Source organism: Nerophis ophidion, linkage group LG05, assembly GCF_033978795.1.
Source record: "Nerophis ophidion isolate RoL-2023_Sa linkage group LG05, RoL_Noph_v1.0, whole genome shotgun sequence".
In the NCBI taxonomy this organism is placed as follows: domain Eukaryota; kingdom Metazoa; phylum Chordata; class Actinopteri; order Syngnathiformes; family Syngnathidae; genus Nerophis; species Nerophis ophidion.
The window spans coordinates 72565602-72586424 of NC_084615.1; the positions used below are offsets into that span (position 1 = coordinate 72565602).

At 43.3% G+C, this 20823-nt stretch overlaps 1 protein-coding gene across 4 annotated transcripts in view; it reads right to left on the reverse strand.

Annotated features, from left to right (window-relative positions):
- Nucleotides 1-20823, reverse strand: part of unc5a (unc-5 netrin receptor A) — a 618101-nt gene that overhangs the window by 131532 nt on the left and 465746 nt on the right. For all 4 annotated transcript variants that reach the window (XR_009806956.1, XM_061901967.1, XM_061901966.1 and 1 more), the window contains one exon: nucleotides 16360-16524. Coding sequence is in view for 3 of the 4 variants with exons in the window: in XM_061901967.1 (XP_061757951.1) it covers nucleotides 16360-16524 (165 nt within the window). In the remaining variant the exon portion in view is untranslated. The remainder of the gene's footprint in view (nucleotides 1-16359; nucleotides 16525-20823) is intronic.

Sequence of the window (20823 nt, forward strand, 5' to 3'; positions counted from 1 at the left end):
CTTAATGAGGGAGATTACAGATGCCGGCGAGGTATGCTTCGTTGCAGAGACGGGATGGCCTTGCTCTACAGTTGTATAGTTAGATTACACTAAAAGGAGAGTGGTGCCTTTTGTTTCGGGGGAGGAATGAGTCGGGGGGTGAGAGACACGTTGTTGCTGACTAGTCAAAACCATCGGACTATTTCGCTTATTATCACACTCCACACGGATATTGTCTATGCGGGGAATACATTTGCTGGGAGCAGATTGGCCTTCTTTTGCATGTTCGAAACAATGACTGGCTATCTTTGTGTAGACGTCCAGCCTCTCTGGGGAGGAGCAGCTGACCTTTGATGATGGACCCACTGATGCTTCCTGGTTCACTGCACCAGCCAGACTAGTTGATTTTTGAGACATGCACATGCATGCGTGAAGACACAAACACACTCGCACAGAGCACTTATGCATATGCAGCGCACGTTGCGCACAAAGCGTGCGGCCCCTCAACACATCCGGCCTGCCTCAGTGTAACAGTCCATCTGACTGTGCCAATCAGCACAAGATAAATTATTCAGTTTACTCATTTGCGCGCCCGTGTCAATTAAATCCCCATTAAAAGTATGTGTTTACCAAGCAAAAACAAACACTATTTATAACAATTTCAGTCTCCACCCTGGGACTTGGATGTGAAACTGCGGTCTGTCTGGTCCAACAGCTTTCTAAACAAATTCCCAGTCCAGCCAATATTGCACTTAGTTGGAAGGCCGGAGCAATATATGAAATGAACAGCAAAAATCCATCCATCCATCCATCCATCCATCCATCCATCATCTTCCGCTTATCCGAGGTCGGGTCGCGGGGGCAGCAGCCTAAGCAGGGAAGCCCAGACTTCCCTCTCTCCAGCCACTTCGTCTAGCTCTTCCCGGGGGATCCCGAGGCGTTCCCAGGCCAGCCGGGAGACATAGTCTTCCCAACATGTCCTGGTTCTTCCCCGTGGCCTCCTACCAGCTGGACGTGCCCTAAACACCTCCCTAGGGAGGCGTTCGGGTGGCATCCTGACCAGATGCCCGAACCACCTCATCTGGCTCCTCTCGATGTGGAGGAGCAGCAGCTTTACGTTGAGCTCCTCCCGGATGGCAGAGCTTCTCACCCTATCTCTAAGGGAGAGCCCCGCCACCCGGCGGAGGAAACTCATTTCGGCCGCTTGTACCCGTGATCTTATCCTTTCGGTCATGACCCAAAGCTCATGATCATAGGTGAGGATAGGAACGTAGATCGACCGGTAAATTGAGAGCTTTGCCTTCCGGCTCAGCTCCTTCTTCACCACAACGGATCGATACAACGTCCGCATTACTGAAGACGCCGCACCGATCCGCCTGTCGATCTCACGATCCACTCTTCCCCCACTCGTGAACAAGACTCCTAGGTACTTGAACTCCTCCACTTGGGGCAGGGTCTCCTCCCCAACCCGGAGATGGCACTCCACCCTTTTCCGGGCGAGAACCATGGACTCGGACTTGGAGGTGCTGATTCTCATTCCGGTCGCTTCACACTCGGCTGCGAACCGATCCAGTGAGAGCTGAAGACCCCGGCCAGATGAAGCCATAAGGACTACATCATCTGCAAAAAGCAGAGACCCAATCCCGTGTCCACCAAACCGGATCCCCTCAACGCCTTGGCTGCGCCTAGAAATTCTGTCCATAAAAGTTATGAACAGAATCGGTGACAAAGGACAGCCTTGGCGGGGTCCAACCCTCACTGGAAACGTGTCCGACTTACTGCCAGCAATGCGGACCAAGCTCTGGCACTGATCATACAGGGAGCGGACCGCCACAATAAGACAGTCCGGTACCCCATACTCTCTGAGCACTCCCCACAGGACTTCCCGAGGGACATGGTCGAATGCCTTCTCCAAGTCCACAAAGCACATGTAGACTGGTTGGGCAAACTCCCATGCACCCTCAAAAACCCTGCCGAGAGTATAGAGCTGGTCCACAGTTCCATGACCAGGACGAAAACCACACTGTTCCTCCTGAATCCGAGGTTCGACTATCCGGCGAAGCCTCCTCTCCAGTACACCTGAATAAACCTTACCGGGAAGGCTGAGGAGTGTGATCCCACGATAGTTGAAAAATACATGTCTATAATTTAGTTAAATCACTTGACAGTCAGTGTCCTTTACAGGGGACATTTACAGTTTTCATATCAGGGCTATTTTTCAAATTGCATTCTAGCTTTTTAGTTCGGTATGTCCTCGGTTTATTTGTACTGCATTGGTTGATATCGGTATCAGAATTAAAGCACTGGATATTTATTGGCACATCGGTAAGAAATTCAGTATCTCTTTTAACCGCTGTAGAAAAACGATGCACTTCTACTTTACATTTACTGACATGAGATGATGCACTGGGTAAGATTGATTACTTTGTGTGCCTAAGGGGTGAGTCATGAACTGATTAATGTGGAACCCGACTTAAACAAGTTGAAAAACTTATTCGGGTGTTACCATTTAGTGGTCAGTTGTACGGAATATGTACTGAACTGTGCAATCTACTAATAAAAGTATCAATCAATCAGTCTGTTCACATTAACATTAACAATATGACATTAAGCGGACAGAACATAGTTTCCTGTTTTCTGATATTTATGTTCCTATTTGCTGTCCTCCTTGGATAGAAAAACAGAAAAAGAAAAGGCCAATGTGTTCATCCTTTAGATTCTGAATGAGCTGGATTTAATGATAGTTACACCGTCCAATGTCCACTTGATAAAGTTTTTCCCGAAAAAATACCAATGTTTGAGTCGGCAAACCCTCAAAATGAGAAGTCAGATAGATTAGATTAGATAGTACTTTATTTATTCCGTCAGGAGAGTTCCTTCAGGAAAATTGAAATTTTCAGCACAATCCCATTCAAGATTAGACAAACATTACAGGGAGACAGAACAGGATCGCTGACGGGTCTGCCGGCTTCCAGCGCCCCTTACAAAAAAGATGAGATACAGGTAAACAAGGGGGGAAGGGGAATGGGAGAAAAAAATAGAAGTTTAAAATAAAATAAAAAAAACAGTCTTAGCCTGGGCCCTGAAGAGGGGGTGCAGACTGAGGCCAAGGGAAAAAAACAACAACTCATAGCCATAGAACACATCCCTCTTAAATGTGTGTAAGAGGGAAACATCAAACATCAAAGAACACAAAGGACAGACATTAAAGACATTAAAGCAGCAGATACAACCAGACACTCCTCATACAGCTATGAATAAAAGATGCAGTGTAGCTAATAAAACCTGTGTAAAAAAAAAAAAAAAAGTGTGAACGCAAGCAATTCCTTTAATTCACTTAATGAAAGCACATCCGTTCGCAGTAAATTACAAATGTGTTTCTTACAGCGCTACCCTTTTCGATTCCAAGTTATTTGTTAATTTGTTTGTTTCTGACTTCAATGTATTGCCTTGGTGGTTATTTAGCTCAAATGTCCCGCAGTTTTCCAACGCCGTTTGGCAGGGAGTCTGGAATATCTGAGAATCTATAAAACTGGCTGTCAAAAAGATGCATTTAGATGTAAACAAATGGAGAGACCAGCACGGTGCGTTCATCACTTCATCTGGAAGGCAGTGTTTTAATCAAGAGAGATGATTGAATTCTCAGCTCTATTATTAGGTCAGGAGGCATCACGGCATCAGCGTGGTTGACGAGATGGTGCATTATCTCAGCAGAGCGCCTTGCACCAGTGTTAATTACAACTGTTAGCAGTTACAGTTCAAGAGTAATCTGCCAGGTGCATTGAGGCATCGCTCAGCTGATTCTTTGTCACACTTCAAAGGAAGCAAACAAGTCACCATTACTATGACAACCTTCCCCAACCATTGACTCATTAACACAGGGGACAGTCAAGTAAGCATCAGGTACGTGGGATTCTTGCCTGTCATGTTTATCTCAAGCATGTTTCGATTAAGTCAGCGCTGTGAATCACGATATGTGATCAACATCATCACATATCTCGATTTTAAGGTCACAGATTTGAGAAGACATTGTGTCAACCAAACCTACTTTGCTATAAAAAAATAGTTTAATAATTTATGGGTTTGTCTTTGCTGACAGCTATTGATTGATTGATTGATATATTTTTATTTCAAATATGCCAAAAAATAAGAGCAAGCTTGATTCAATACACTGCTGTAGCCTTAACAGCCATTATAACAAAATGAAAACAATGAATAAAAAACGAAAACAAATGAGCATTGGACTTTTTTTTGTTTTGTTTTACATATTTGTAAAGGAGTGAGAATAAGTTTACACTTATTTAATCCCACCCCTTTACATTTAAATCATAAATGTCTCTGAGCTAGAACTACCTGTTCACTCTATGTACACACTTAATGAACTTGGGGCGGTTTAGCTCGGTTGGTAGAGTGGCCGTGCCAGCAACTTGAGGGTTGCAGGTTCAATTCCCGCTTCCGCTATCCTAGTCACTGCCGTTGTGTCCTTGGGCAAGACACTTTACCCACCTGCTTCCAGTGCCACCCACACTGGTTTGAATGTAACTTAGATATTGGGTTTCACTATGTAAAGTGCTTTGAGTCACTAGAGAAAAAGCGCTATATAAATGTAATTCACTTCACTTCACTTCACTACAAACCCTGTTTCCATATGAGTTGGGAAATTGTGTTAGAAGTAAATATAAACGGAATACAATAGTTTGCAAATCATTTTCAACCCATATTCAGTTGAATATGCTACAAAGACAACATATTTGATGTTCTAACTGATAAACATTTTTTTCGTTGCAAATAATCATTAACTTTAGAATTTGATGCCAGCAACGTGTGACAAAGAAGTTGGGAAAGGTGGCAATAGATACTGATAAAGTTGAGGAATGCTCATCAAACACTTATTTGGGAAATCCCACAGGTGTGCAGGCTAATTGGGAACAGGTGGGTGTCATGATTGGGTATAAAAACAGCTTCCCAAACAATGCTCAGTCTTTCACAAGAAGGGATGGGGCAAGGTACACCCCTTTGTCCACAACTGCGTGAGAAAAAGGTCAAACAGTTTAAGAACAACGTTTCTCAAAGTGCAATTGCAAGAAATTTAGGGATTTCAACATCTACGGTACATAATATCGTCGAAAGGTTCAGAGAATCTGCAGAAATCACTCCACGTAAGCGGCATGGCCGGAAACCAACATTGAATGACGGTGACCTTCGATCCCTCAGACGGCACTGTATTAAAGACCGACATCAATCTCTAAAGGATATCCCCACATGGGCTCAGGAACACTTCAGAAAACGACTGTCACTAAATACAGTTTGTCGCTACATCTGTAAGTGCAAGTTAAAGCTCTACTATGCAAAGCGAAAGCCATTTATCAACAACATCCAGAAACGGGCCGAGTTCATCTAAGATGGACTGATGCAAAGAGGAAAAGTGTTCTGTGGTCTGACGAGTCCACATTTCAAATTGTTTTTGGAACTATTCGACATCGTGTCATCCGGACCGAAGGGGAAGCGAACCATCCAGGCTGTTATCGACGCAAAGTTCAAAAGCCAGCATCTGTGATGGTATGGGGGTGTATTAGTGCCCAAGGCATGGGTAACTTACACATCTGTGAAGGCACCATTAATGCTGAAAGGTACATACAGGTTTTGGAACAACATATGCTGCCATCTAAGCGCCGTCTTTTTATCTGAATGTGCATGAACCTTTTCTGTTCAAAATTGTTAGAAATGTCACATGTTAAATGTTGAAATACTAACTGTCAGTTTACTGTGCTGCGCCAACTGTACTACTATATGAGTACATCTTTCCTATTGTTTCATTGAAAATAAAACAGCAAAGTCCATTTGGCTGTCATCTGTTTTAATATGAGACGCAATTGTGTCAAAGTCCTGATTTTTTTTTCATGCCTGGAATAAGAAATTATTACTTTAAAAAAGTAGTTTTATACTTGTGAGTGTTAATGACACAACTTTGCAACAGTTGATATTCTAGTTTCAAGCATGTTTTACTCAATATAGGTCATAAAATCCCAGCAACAAGCTGTAATATCTTACTGAGATCATTTAGGACCAAAACCCTTAAAACAAAAAAAAAACATTAACATAAAATCTGCTCAGTGAGAGGAATTCTCTTATCAGACAGAAAATAAGCAAGATTTCAGTTTTTGCAGTGCGGATTTATAGACTCTTCTAGCTAAAGGCTTGGCTGCTTTTTGTTTTCCTGATGCAGGACACTTTCTATACTTCCCATTTAAAGGCCTACTGATATGAGATTTTCTTATTTAAACGGGGATAGCAGGTCCATTCTATGTGTCATACTTGATCATTTCGCGATATTGACATATTTTTGCTGAAATGATTCAGTAGAGAACATCCACGATAAAGTTCGCAACTTTCGGTGCTAAGAGAAAAGCCCTGCCTCTACCGGAAGTCGCAGACGATGACGTCGCAAGTGTGGGGGCTCTGTCCCGCCAAATTTCTTCCCCCCTACAAAAACTTTCCCCCCCGGAAGAAACTACTTGAAGGACCCCAATGAGGGTGGAAGGACCTTAAAGCAGCCCACACAGCTGCCTGTTTTAAAAGCATTATAATTGGCTGATTGTCATAGGTGAAAAATAACAGTGAGGAAAAAATATCAGCATTCCAGCATACTAACCTTTAAGCTATTTTTGCTTTGCTAATTTTGCAGCTGTAACCCTTAAGAGTCATTTAACTTGGTATTATCACGCCCTCATTGGGGTCCTTCAGGTATTGGAGGGGCTGTCACGCCAAATTTCCCGGGGGAAGGTTTTTGTAGGGGGGGAAGAAATTTGGCGTGACAGCACCTCACATATTCACATTGTTTATAATGGGAGCCTCCAACAAAAAGTGCTATTTGGACCGAGAAAACGACAATTTCCCCATTAATTTGAGCGAGGATGAAAGATTTGTGTTTGAGGATATTGATAGCGACGGACTAGAAAGAAAACAAAAAAACAAAAAAAAAACGCGTTTGTATTTGGACGGATTCCGATGTTTTTAGACACATCCATCCATCCATTTTCTACCGCTTATTCCTTTTTGGGAACGCGGGGGGCGCTGGCGCCTATCTCAGCTACAATCGGGCGGAAGGCGGCGTACACCCTGGACAAGTCGCCACGTGTTTGTGTTGGTACGGATTCCGATGTTTTTAGACACATTTACTAGGATAAATCTGTGAAATCCCTTATCTTTTTATTGTGTTGCTAGTGTTTTAGTGAGATTAAATAGTACCTGATAGTCGTAGGTGAACGTCCACTGGTGTGTTGACGCGCAGTGTCTCGGGGAAGTCGACAGCAGCTTCATGGACGGGGCAAGCTCAGCTTTTCTCTGGTAAGAAGCGACTTTTTAACCACAATTTTCTCACCGAAACCTGCTGGTTGACATTCCGTCTTGTTTCATGTTGGCTTGACCGCGCTCTGATCCATAGTACATTTTCACCTCCAGGAATTTTAGACAAGGAATCACTGTGTGTTTGTGTGGCTAGAGGCTAAAGCTTCCCAACTCCATCTTGCTACTTTGACTTCTCTAATATTAATTGAACAAATTGCAAAAGATTCAGCAACACAGTTCTCCAAAATACTGTGTAATTATGCCGTTAAAGCAGACGATATTTAGCTGTGTGTGTGCGTAGCGCTCATACTTCCTAAAAACCTGTGACGTGTTGCGTACACGTCATCATTACTCGACGTTTTCCAGACGAAACTCACAGGAAATTTAAAATTGCAATTTAGTAAACTAAAAAGGCCGTATTGGCATGTGTTGTAATGTTAATATTTCATCATTGATATATAAACTATCAGACTGTGTGGTGGGTAGTAGTGGGTTTCAGTAGGCCTTTATATGCGCTGAGTGGGAAATCGGTGCACCTCTGGTTCCATTAAAAAAAGTCGTTACATACACAGTCCATGTTCTGTTACACACCCAATGGCATTCTATGCTAAAACGCAAGTAAATTCCAAATAGAAAATAAAAAATACAAATACACACTGGCACTGTGCCTCAGTCGTGAATTTGACTTTGAGTCTTCTATTCAATACTGTTTGGCACTTTTACAAAAGCTTCAAGTACATAGTCAAGGTTGTTGAAGGCAGTGCTGTCAGAAAAGTATTTCTTAAAAGCTCTGCTCCTGTGACGAAGTGGAGCAGCCAAAATATTAACGTTTCGCTTATAATATGATGCATGTCTGGCAGAATGTGAGTATGAGCAAAGTAATTGATGAATCGTGTCTTGAATACTTGAAGTGCACAACTGGACTGCTACCAACATGGTTGCTTTTGTTCAGTCGTGACTTACAAACGCGTAATTGTACAAACTTTTAGATTTAGGAACCACTAACCGAATATACGAACCCTGTTTCCATATGAGTTGGGAAATTGTGTTAGATGTAAATATAAACGGAATACAATGATTTGCAAATCATTTTCAACCCATTTTCAGTTGAATATGCTCCAAAGACAACATATTTGATGTTCAAACTGATAAACATTTTTTTTTGTGAAAATAATCATTAACTTTAGAATTAGATGCCAGCAACACGTGACAAAGAAGTTTGGAAAGGTGGCAATAAATACTGATAAAGTTGAGGAATGCTCATCAAACACTTATATGGAAAATGCCACAGATGTGCAGGCTAATTCGGAACAGGTGGGTGCCATGATTGGGTATAAAAACAGCTTCCCAAAAAATGCTCAGTATTTCACAAACAAGGATGGGGCGAGGGTCACCAATTTGTTAGCAAATTGTCGAACAGTTTTAGAACATTTCTCAACGACCTATTGCAAGGAATTTAGGGATTTTACCATCTACGGTACGTAAAATCATCAAAATGTTCAGAGAATCTGGAGAAATCACTGCATGAAAGCGATGATATTACAGACCTTTGATACCTCAGGTGGTACTGCATAAAAATACCGACATCAGTGTATAAAGGATATCACCACATGGGCTCAGGAACACTTCATAAAACCACTGTCAGTAACTTCAGTTTGTCGCTACATCTGTAAGTGTAAGTTAGAACTCTACTATGCAAAGCCAAACCCATTTATCAACCACACCCTGAAATGCCGCCAGCTTGGCTGGGCCCGAGCTCACCTAAGATGGACTGATGCAAAGTGGAAAAGCGTTCTGTGGTCTGACGAGTCCACATTTCAAATTATATTTGGAAACAGGGGACGTGGTGTCCTCCAGAACAAAGAGGAAAATAACCATCCGGATTGTTATAGGCGCAAAGTTCAAACGCCAGCATCTGTGATGGTATGGAGGTGTATTAGTGCCCAAGGCATGGGTAACTTACACATCTGTGAAGGCACCATTAATGCTGAAAGGTCCATACAGGTTTTGGAGCAACATATGTTGTCATCCGAGCAACGTTATCATGGACACCTCTGCTTATTTCAGCAAGACAATGCCAAGCCATGTGTTACAACAGCGTGGCTTCGTAGTAAAAGAGTGCGGGTACTTGCCTGGCCCGCCTGCAGTCCAGACATGTCTCCCATCAAAAATGTGTGGCGCATTATGAAGCGTAAAATACGACAGCTGAGACCCCGGAATGTTGAACGACTGAAGCTCTACATAAAACAAGAATGGGAAAGAATTCCACTTTCAAAGCTTCAACAATTACTTTCCTCAGTTCCCAAACATTTATTGAGTGTTGTTAAAAGAACAGTTACTGTAACACAGTGGTGAACATGCCCTTTCCTAACTACTTCGGCACGTGTTGCAGCCATGAAATTCTAAGTTAATTATTATTTGCAAAAAAAAAAAAGTTTATGAGTTTGAACATTAAATATCTTGTCTTTGTAGTGCATTCAACTGAATATGGGTTGAAAAGGATTTGCAAATAATTTTATTCCGTTTATATTTACATCCAACAAAATTTCCCAACTCATATGGAAACAGGGTTTGTACTAAATATGCTTTGTTGTACAAACCTTGTCTCAGTGTGAGACCGTTTGATCCACCCATTTTGTGCCCGGCAGCACAGCCATTGTTGGCCCGCTGATTGGTCTCCATTGTTTTTTCATTGTGCTGTTGTTTTTTTTTAGCCTTTCTACGGCATTGCCCTCCTTTTGCTATCAAAATATGAGTAAATAAAGCAAAAGACAAGTAGTTTGTGGTTTGAAACATTTAGGAAGTATCCACAGCGTTGCCTACACCGGTGTTTTTCAACCACCGTGTCACAGCACACTATTGTCTGCTATGCCGTGGGAATGTCTGCTATTTTTTGCAATTCAATGTTTATTTATATAGCCCTAAATCACAAATGTCTCAAAGGACTGTACAAACCACTACGACTACAACATCCTCGGAAGAACCCACATAAGGGCAAGGAAAACTCACACCCAGTGGGCAGGGAGAATTCACACCCAGTGGGACGCCAGTGACAATGATGACTATGAGAACCTTGGAGAGGACCTCAAATGTGGGCAACCACCCCCCCTCTAGGGGACCAAAATTGGCCGGAAATTTTTTTTCGTGGAACTATTATTACCGTATTTCCTTGAATTGCCGCAGGGCATATAGTATGCGCCTGTCTTGAATTACTGGCGGGTCAAACTCGCTTCCCCAAAATAATTAGCGCATGCTTAGTATTACCGCCTGGTCAAACTCGTGACACTTCCCCTGTCATCATTGTCAAAATGGAGGAGGCTGATTTCAATACCGGTAATTTAAAATCGCATAAAGGGAAGAAGATTAAGAGCTATTCAGTAGGATTTAAGGTCCAAGCTTACATCACACTCAAATTTTTACTGCATACCTTTGGTAAGTGCCGGACTGAGAAGACGTTTTAAAATAATTAGCAAATGCTTACTTTTACCGCATTCCTTTGGTAAGCGCAGGAGTGAGAAGAGGTTTTGAATTAATTAGCGCCCCTGTGGCAATTCAAGGAATTACGGTATACACAAATAATTTGCTGTTGTTGAGATCGGCAGAGTTACCATGTAATACAATTCCATATCAGTAGGTGGCAGCAGGTAGCTAATTGCTTTGTAGGCCCACTTTGAGACAAGAACATTTGTGATGGTTATGAATTAAGCGCATAAGGAACAAATGTGTCAGGCTTTTAGTTGTAACATCAGCTACTGAGTTAAATTTTTTTACATTTTCAGTTTGGTGGTGTGCCTCAAGATTTTTTTAAATGACAAAATGTGCCTTGGCTCAATAGAGGTTGAACAACACTTACCTACACTGCCCTCTACCCCCTGTCCTCGGCTGCATGGAAGATTAACTGACAAGGGAAAGTGGATTTTATTTTGTATTCCCGATGATTGTAGCGACCTGGCGGCTAAAGGGCTTTGTGATTTAGAACTGTGAGTGCGCCACAGGACTAGTGACAGTCTGCGTTCATGTCGGCAGGGAGGCTGAAATGAGGACAGTTCAACATGTTGTTGTTCATTTTTGCTTCGTATTTAAACAGAATTCATCGCCCCCTTGTTATGTTTATTTGATAAATAGTACTTTTTGAAGTGTACAAACCTTTACTGCAACAGAGACATGCGTCGAGCCTGGACCCCATTATTTATGTTTACATTGTTTTTTATGGGGGCAGCACAGTGGTACAGGGGTTATTGCATGTGCCTCACAATACGAAGGCCCTGACTTCAATCCCGGGCTCGGGAGTTTTCTGTGTGGATTGCATGTTCTTCCCGTGACTGCGTGTACTCTAGCATGCACCTGGGGATAGGTTGATTGGTAACACGAAATTGGTGTGAATGTGAGTGTGAATATTGTCTGTCTATCTTTGTTGGCCCTGTGATGAGGTGGCGACTTGTCCAGGGTGTACCCCGCCTTCCGCCTGAATGCAAGGGACAAGCAGTAGAAAACGGATGGATAGACAGGATGGATGTTTGTTATGGAGACGTTTTCTTTATTGTGGCCGGGCGACAATAACGCTTTGGAGGTTGCTCCGGGCTACCGGTGAGTACTGTAATCTACAGTAGAACACGCTCAAGGTTATTATATTGGATTTAGTGAGTCTAAGGCGACTAAATGGGTGTTATTTGATGTTTAAATGCCTACTGAAATTAGATTTTTTTATTTAAACGGGGATAGCAGGTCCATTCTATGTGTCATACTTGATCATTTCGCGATATTGCCATATTTTGAAAGGATTTAGTAGAGAACATCCACGATAAAGTTCGCAACTTTTAGTCGCTAATAAAAAAGCCTTGCCTGTACCGGAAGTAGCAGACGATGTGCGCGTGACGTCACGGGTTGTGGAGCTCCTCACATCATCACATTGTTTACCATGAATTGATTAACGTGGACCCCCGACTTAAACAAGTTGAAAAACTTATTCGGGTGTTACCATTTAGTGGTCAATTGTACGGAATATGTACTGTACTGTGCAATCTACTAATAAAAGTATCAATCAATCAATCAATAAATCAAAGTTTACAATCATGGCCACCAGCAGCGAAAGCGATTCGGACCGAGAAAGCGACGATTTCCCCATTAATTTGAGTGAGGATGAAAGATTTCTGGATGAGGGTAATGAAAGTGAAAGACTAGAAAAAAAAAGACAGGGCAGTGGGAGCGATTCTGTTGTTATTAGACACATTTACTAGGATAATTCTGGAAAATCCCTTATCTGCTTATTGTGTTACTAGTGTTTTAGTGAGATTATATGGTACCTGAAAGTCGGAGGGGTATGGCCAGTGTCTCTGACGGAAGCCACGTTTCTTGACGAGGCGAAGCGAAGGCAGCCGGTCGGGCCGGGCTTAGCTTTTTTTCCCTCTCCTCCACAGTGGAAGCATCCCACGTTCGAGGGCGGCCGGTCGGAGGAGGCAAGAAAGTCGCAGCTGCCTATTTGACAGGTGCACAAGGAACGACGCAAGCTCCGCTCATGTCTACGGTAAGAGCCGACTTATTACCACAATGTTCACACCGAAACCTGCCGATTGACATGTGGTAGAGAACCATCTTCGCTTGACCGCTCTGTTCCATAGTAAAGCTTCACCTTCGGGAATGTAAACAAGGAAACACCGGCTGTGTTTGTGTTGCTAAAGGCGGCCGCAATAATAATAATAATAATAATGGATTAGATTTATATCGCGCTTTTCTATTGTTATATACTCAAAGCGCTCACAGAGAAGTGGGAACCCATCATTCATTCACACCTGGTGGTGGTAAGCTACATCTGTAGCCACACCTGCCCTGGGGTAGACTTACGGAAGCGTGGCTGCCAGTTTGCGCCTACGGCCCCTCCGACCACCACCAATCATTCATTCATCATTCATTCACCAGTGTGAGCGGCACCGGGGGCAAAGGGTGAAGTGTCCTGCCCAAGGACACAACGGCAGCGACTTTGATGTCAATAGGTGGGAAGCGAACCTGCAACCCTCAGGTTTCTGGCACGGCCGCTCTACCCACTACACCAGGGGCGCTCACACTTTTTCTGCAGGCGAGCTACTTTTCAATTGACCAAGTCGAGGAGATCTACCTCATTCCTATTTATAATTTATATTTATTTATTTATGAAAGAGACATTTTTGTTAACAAGTTAATGGTGTTTAATGATAATACAAACATGTTTAACACACATAGATTCCTTTCTTTCATGAAGACAAGAATATAAGTTGGTGTATTACCTGATTCCGATGACTTGCATTGATTGGAATTAGACAGTGGTGCTGATAACGTCCGCATTTTCAAATGGAGGAAAAAAAAAGTCCTCCTTTCTGTCCAATACCACATGAAAGTGGTTGGATTTGGCATCTCATTTGTCCAACTTGCATACTCGTTTTTAAACACTTAGTTATGAGAGTAGCATATGTGTGTGGCCCTTTAATGTCTGGCAGCAGGTGAGTGACGTCAGTGACTGTGCGGGTGGGCAAGCAATTGAGAAAGCGGTCGCTGAGGGCGGGGGAGAAATACATTGGCATCAAACTCCGTAGATTGCTAGCTTGTGCACGCTAGCTTTCTGAGACTCTTAGTTTGTTAGCACAGGCAGGATGAAACAGGTCTTTTATGGTGAAGACAGGAACTGTGCAGTCGGTCTTTAGAGTTTTGACAGTAGGTACGGAGTCTCTAGAAATAAAATGTGTTTCTCTGCGTCCGCCCTGTTAGTGATTTTTTTCTTAAATATGAGCTCGCAGCAGCCAGCGTCATCTCACAAGATCCTCGGGTGCCGAGAATGTCAAACAACTGACGAAAGTGAAGTCTTGGTATGATTGATGATTGCTCATTTTTATGTCTATTTTTTAATGCCTGGCTTGAGATCGACTGACACACCCTCCGAGATCGACCAGTCGATCGCGATCGACGTAATGGGCACCCCTGCACTACACCATGCCGCCCCAATACACCGCTTACCACCAACAGCGTTCTTCTTTGACGTCTCCATTATTAATTGAACAAATTGCAAAAGATTCAGCAACACAGATGTCCAAAATACTGCGTAATTATGCGATTAAAGCAGACGACTTTTAGCCGTGATCGGTGCTGGAATGAAAATGTCCGCTACAATCCGTGACATCACGCGCACGCGTCATCATTCCGCGACGTTTTCAACAGGATACTTCGCGGGAAATTTAAAACTGCAATTTAGTAAACTAAAAAGGCCGTATTGGCATGTGTTGCAATGTTAATATTTCATCATTGATATATAAACTATCAGACTGCGTGGTGGGTAGTAGTGGGTTTCAGTAGGCCTTTAAGAGAAGTACAGTAAATCATCTAAAAAATATCACTGTACTTTATTTGGCTACTTCATTTTGGCAACAAAAAAAGCCATCAGTTTTTGATAGCTAAATAATGAAGTAAATGAGCGAAGGGGGACTGGAGGGTGTGTTCCAACTATCGTGGGATCACACTCCTCAGCCTTCCCGGTAAGGTTTATTCAGGTGTACTGGAGAGGAGGCTTCGCCGGATAGTCGAACCTCGGATTCAGGAGGAACAGTGTGGTTTTCGTCCTGGTCGTGGAACTGTGGACCAGCTCTATACTCTCGGCAGGGTTCTTGAGGGTGCATGGGAGTTTGCCCAACCAGTCTACATGTGCTTTGTGGACTTGGAGAAGGCATTCGACCGTGTCCCTCGGGAAGTCCTGTGGGGAGTGCTCAGAGAGTATGGGGTATCGGACTGTCTTATTGTGGCGGTCCGCTCCCTGTATGATCAGTGTCAGAAATTGGTCCGCATTGCCGGCAGTAAGTCGGACACGTTTCCAGTGAGGCTTGGACTCCGCCAAGGCTGTCCTTTGTCACCGATTCTGTTCATAACTTTTATGGACAGAATTTCTAGGCGCAGCCAAGGTGTTGAGGGCTTCCGGTTTGGTGGCCGCGGGATTGGGTCTCTGCTTTTTGCAGATGATGTGGTCCTGATGGCTTCATCAGACCAGGATCTTCAGGTCTCGCTGGATTGGTTCGCAGCCGAGTGTGTAGCGACCGGAGTGAGAATCAGCACCTCCAAGTCCGAGTCCAGGGTTCTCCCCCGGAAAAGGGTGGAGTGCCATCTCCGAGTTGGGGAGGAGACCCTGCCCCAAGTGGAGGAGTTCAAGTACCTAGGAGTCTTGTTCACGAGTGAGGGAAGAGTGGATCGTGATATCGACAGGCGGATCGGTGCGGCGTCTTCAGTAATGCGAACGTTGTATCGATCCGTTGTGGGGAAGAAGGAGCTGAGCCGGAAGGCAAAGCTCTCAATTTACCGGTCGATCTACGTTCCCATCCTCACCTATGGTCATGAGCTTTGGGTCATGACCGAAAGGATAAGATCACGGGTACAAGCGGCCGAAATGAGTTTCCTCCGCCGTGTGGCGGGGCTCTCCCTTAGAGATAGGGTGAGAAGCTCTGCCAACCGGGAGGAACTCAAAGTAAAGCCGCTGCTCCTCCACATCGAGAGGAGCCAGATGAGGTGGTTCCGGTATCTGGTCAGGATGCCACCCGAACGCCTCCCTAGGGAGGTGTTTAGGGCACGTCCAGCCGGTAGGAGGCCACGGGAAAGACCCAGGATATGTTGGGAAGACTATGTCTCCCGGCTGGCCTGGGAACGCCTCGGGATCCCCCGGGAAGAGATAGACGAAGTGGCTGGTGAGAGGGAAGTCTGGGCTTCCCTGCTTAGGCTGCTACCCCCGCGACCCGACCTCGGATAAGCGGAAGATGATGGATGGATGGGTGGATGGATGAGCGAATTGTAGGACTCTTGACATCCATCCACATTTTCATCATTTTATACGGAGCTTTGGCCTTCAAGTGAAAAAGGCAGTAGAGTTTTACATAGTTTTTTGGCCAAAGCTCTCCATTGTTTATTTAATCAAAGTTTGTTAGTACTTAGTAGCCTACTGACTCTTGGACTGCATCTTTTCCCTGCAACTAACCAAGTTGCAAAGCTACAGTGGGGTTCGCGGTATGTGGGCGGGCGGACACTCACTCTGAGGGCACTGCTCGCTGGTGCAGTTAAGAGACTGAAGGTCGAGGCCCTGGCAGTCTTTGCCCCCGGTGCCAGGTGACGGCTGGGTGCACTCCCTGCTCCTCCACATCGAACAGTCGGCGCCGCACGGTGACCACTTGCTCCATTCGCTCCAACCTCCATCCACTGTGAACACACATTCCGTGCAGAAGGGAACATGGGTGACAACAAAATGATATATATTTCAACTCAGACCAAAAAAAAAAAAAACAACAACAAAAAATTTACAGCATCCAGTGAAGCGCTCATGCAAAACTGGTAGATGCATTTGCATGTGAGACCCTGACACAACTGAGAGAAAACTCTGTTACCATCTTGTGCAAATCAACAGGCTTTAAAATGCAAACCTGTTGGGAAAGCACAAAGACATGCAAATCCACTTGCAAACGCTCAAATCCAAGCAGATGTAGCGAGAAGCCAAGGATTCATTTTTTCACCTGTTTCTTTTTGTTTATTTAGCGTATGGAAATGAGATGCAACCATGCTAAACCTCAACAGTGAGCGAGTTGTTTATCGAACACTCAACAAGTACACCTGTGGGAATTTGCTCCTGAAATCTACTCAATGTTTTGACATTTGCACATCCATGTGCATCTACAGTACACAACCTGCATCATGGGTGGTCTAGAAACACCTGCTCTTTTTTTTTTTCTGTCAAAGAAGAAAAACAACTGGTCGATTGTGCTGCTGTAAGAACTAGGGTTGTACGGTGTAACGGTATTAATATAGTACCGCGATACTACTCAGTGGCCTAGAGCAGTGGTTCTCAAATGGGGGTACGCGTACCCCTGGGGGTACTTGAAGGTATGTCAAGGGGTACGTGAGATTTTTTTTTGAAATGTTCTAAAAATAGCAGCAATTCAAACATCCTTAATAAATATATTTCTTGAATAAAACTTCAACAAAATACGAATGTAAGTTCATGAACTGTGAAAAGAAATGCAACAATGCAATATTCAGTGTTGACAGCTAGATTTGTTGTGGACATGTTTCATAAATATTGATGTTAAATATTTATTTTTTTGTTAGGAAATATTTAGAATTAAGTTCATGAATCCAGATGGATCTCTATTACAATCCCCAAAGAGGGCACTTTAAGTTAATGATTACTTCTATGTGTAGAAATCTTTATTTAAAGTTGAATTACTTGTTTTTTTTTTTTTAACAAGTTTTTAGTAATTTTTATATCTTTATTTTCCAAAAAGTTCAAGAAAGACCACTACAAATGAGCAATATTTTGCACTGTTATACAATTTAATAAATCAGAAACTGATGACACAGTGCTGTATTTTACTTCTTTATCTGTTTTTTTCAACTAAAAATGCTTTGCTCTGATTAGGGGGTACTTGAATTAAAAAAATGTTCACAGGGGGTATGTCACTGAAAAAAGGTTGAGAACCACTGGCCCTAGAGCAGGGGTAGGGAAACTTTGGCTCTAGAGCCAGATGTGGCTCTTTTGCTTGACACGGCAAGTAATGAATAATTCCGCTGGTAATCACAGTGTCAAAAATAACGTTCAAAATATAAAAAATTCTCATGCATTTCAATCCATCCACCTGCTCAAGACGTCGCATTAATGGTAAGAAGTTTTTTATTTATTGTTGGCTAGCTTCAGAATAACAATGTTGTTAAAAAGAATAAGAGACTTATTATAAATGGGTTATCTTGTATAGCGCTTTTCTACCTTCAAGGTACTCAAAGCGCTTTGACACTACTTCCACATTTACCCCTTCACACACACATTCACACACTGATGGAGGGAGCTGCCATGCAAGGCGCTAACCAGCACCCATCAGGAGCAAGAGTGAAGTGTCTTGCTCAGGACAAAACGCACGTGACGAGGTTGGTACTAGTCGGGGATTGAACCAGGGACCCTCGGGTTGCGCACGGCCACTCTCCCTCTGCGCCACACCGTCCCCACTCTATACTCTAAAAATGTTGGTCTTACTTAAAAATGCCAGCATTTATTTTTAATCAGTCTTTAAAAATATATTATATGGCTCTCATGGAAATACTTTTAAAAATATTTGGTTTGTTTGGCTCTCACAGCCAAAAAGGTTCCCGACTCCTGCCCTAGAGGTTAGTGTCTACTCTGAGATCGGTAGGTTGGGAGTTCAAACCCCGGCCGAGTCATACCAAAGACTATGAAAAAATGGGACCCTTTGCCTCCCTGCTTGGCACTCAGCATCAAGGGTTGGAATTGGGGGTTAAATCACCACAAACGGTTCCCGGGCGCAGCACTGCTGCTGCCCACTGCTCCCCTCACTTCCCAGGGAAGAAACAAGGGTGATGGGTCAAATGCAGAGAATAATTTCACCACACCTAGTGTGTGTGACAATCATTGGTACTTTAACTTAACTTTAACTTTAACTAATGAATCATTGCTGGTTTACGAGCAGAGGAGCATGTTCGGCAGCGCACAATCCCAGAGTACTTACAAGCAGACACAGTGTGTGGACAAAAAAGGGACAACGGACGCATTTTGGCTTAAAAACTGAGGATATAGGTGAAGTTATAACACTGAAACGCCCTCAGGTAGAGGTGCTTTAAGACATGGCTAGCTGGCTAGCGGCTAACGTCCATCCGCTGTCTGTAGTGTTTTAGCTTCTTCTAAATCACTAATCCTTGTCTCCATGGCAACAAATAAAGAACGTTTCTTACAAGTATCATCCCTGCAGGACGAGGAATACTTAAACATGCTTTACCACACACCTAAACTTACCGGCATTAAAAAGTGAACAAACTACTATGATTACATCGATATTTTTTGGCATCACATCAACACCTTTCGTTTTTTTAAAAATGAAATTATGTTTCTAAACTCAGGAAATATGTCCCTGGACTCATGAGGACTTTGATTATGACCAATGTGTGTTCCTGTGACTACTTGTATCGGATTGATACCCAAATTTGTAGTATCATCCAAAACTAATGTAAAATATCAAACAACAGAAGAATAAGTGATTATAACATTTTAACAGAAGTGTAGATAGAACATGTTAAAAGAGAAAGTAAGCAGATATTAACAGTAAATGAACAAGTATATTAATAATTCATTTTCTACCACTTGTCCTTAATAATGTTGACAAAATAATAGAATGATAAATGAAACAATATGTTACTGCATATGTCAGCAGACTAATTAGGAATCTTTGTTCGTTTACTTACTACTAAAAGACATGTTGTGTGGTATGTTCACTATTTTATAAGGACTAAACTGCAATAAGAAACATTTTGAATGTACCCTAAGATTTTTTGTTAAAATAAAGCCAATAATGCAATTTTTTGGGGTCCCCTTTATTTGAAAAGTACCAAAAAGTATCAAAATAGTTTTAGTACCGGTACCAAAATATTGGTATCATTACAACACTAGTAGGAACTAAGAGTACCTTAAAAGTTAAAGTTAAAGTACCAATGATTTTCACAAGGTATGGTGAAATTATTCTCTGCATTTGACCCATCACCCTTGAAAACCCCTTGGGAGGTGAGGGGAGCAGTGAGCAGCAGGGGTGGCCATTCCGGGAATCATTTCTGGTGATTTAACCCCCAATTCCAACCCTTGATGCTGAGTGTCAAGCAAGTAAGTAATGGGTCCCATTTTTATATTCTTTGGAATAACTTGGCCGGGGTTTGAACTCACGACCTACCGATCTCAGGGCGGACACTCTAACCACAGGGCCACTGAGCAGGTTTACCGCATGCAGTGCGGCCATTTTGCTACAAAGGTGGACTTCATGTCGCCTTGCGGTGGAGAGGGCCGGTGCCCTGGAGCGATATTGGGAGCGACACAGCCGTGGGCCCGCGGAAGGTTACCATGGCGCTAATAGGAAATAGAGAATTAATGAGCTCTCATGGGGGAGGGTCGGAGAAACACCGCCGTCTCGCTCTTTCCCGAGTCCGAATGTATCAGTGGAGGGGACCTGCCGAAAATGACTCCAACTACGCAAACGCAGACTCGAACACGACCCTTTGCCTGGCTGACCTGAGGGCAAGAAAACCGTAGCGCTCATTAATCTGAGCAATGAAGAGTGCACAGGGCCTGACACCCAGAGAACAAGTGTGATCCACTATCGGTTTTTGAAGCACGAGTGCCATTCTGGATGGGATCTAACAATTATAACAGAACTGATGATGTTATTCGGGTTCGCAGAATTGGTTAAACGCTGTTGTGGGGAGTCACAGGTGCGTGGATTAGGCTCTTAGCAAGCCACAAGATGCCCGTTAGACCATGTATGTCCATAAATTATTGCTGCATGTGTGTGTGAGAGGCAGGATGCTGACACAGCTCGGATCTCTCTGCAGTCAGATCCGTTTGGCAGAGAAAGCAGAACCAATCAGATAATTGTCCTTGTTTGGCATTGAGTGGACCCATCCTTGGGCCAGTGGGCTGATTATCAAGGCTGGGATTGAAAATGATTGAATAGC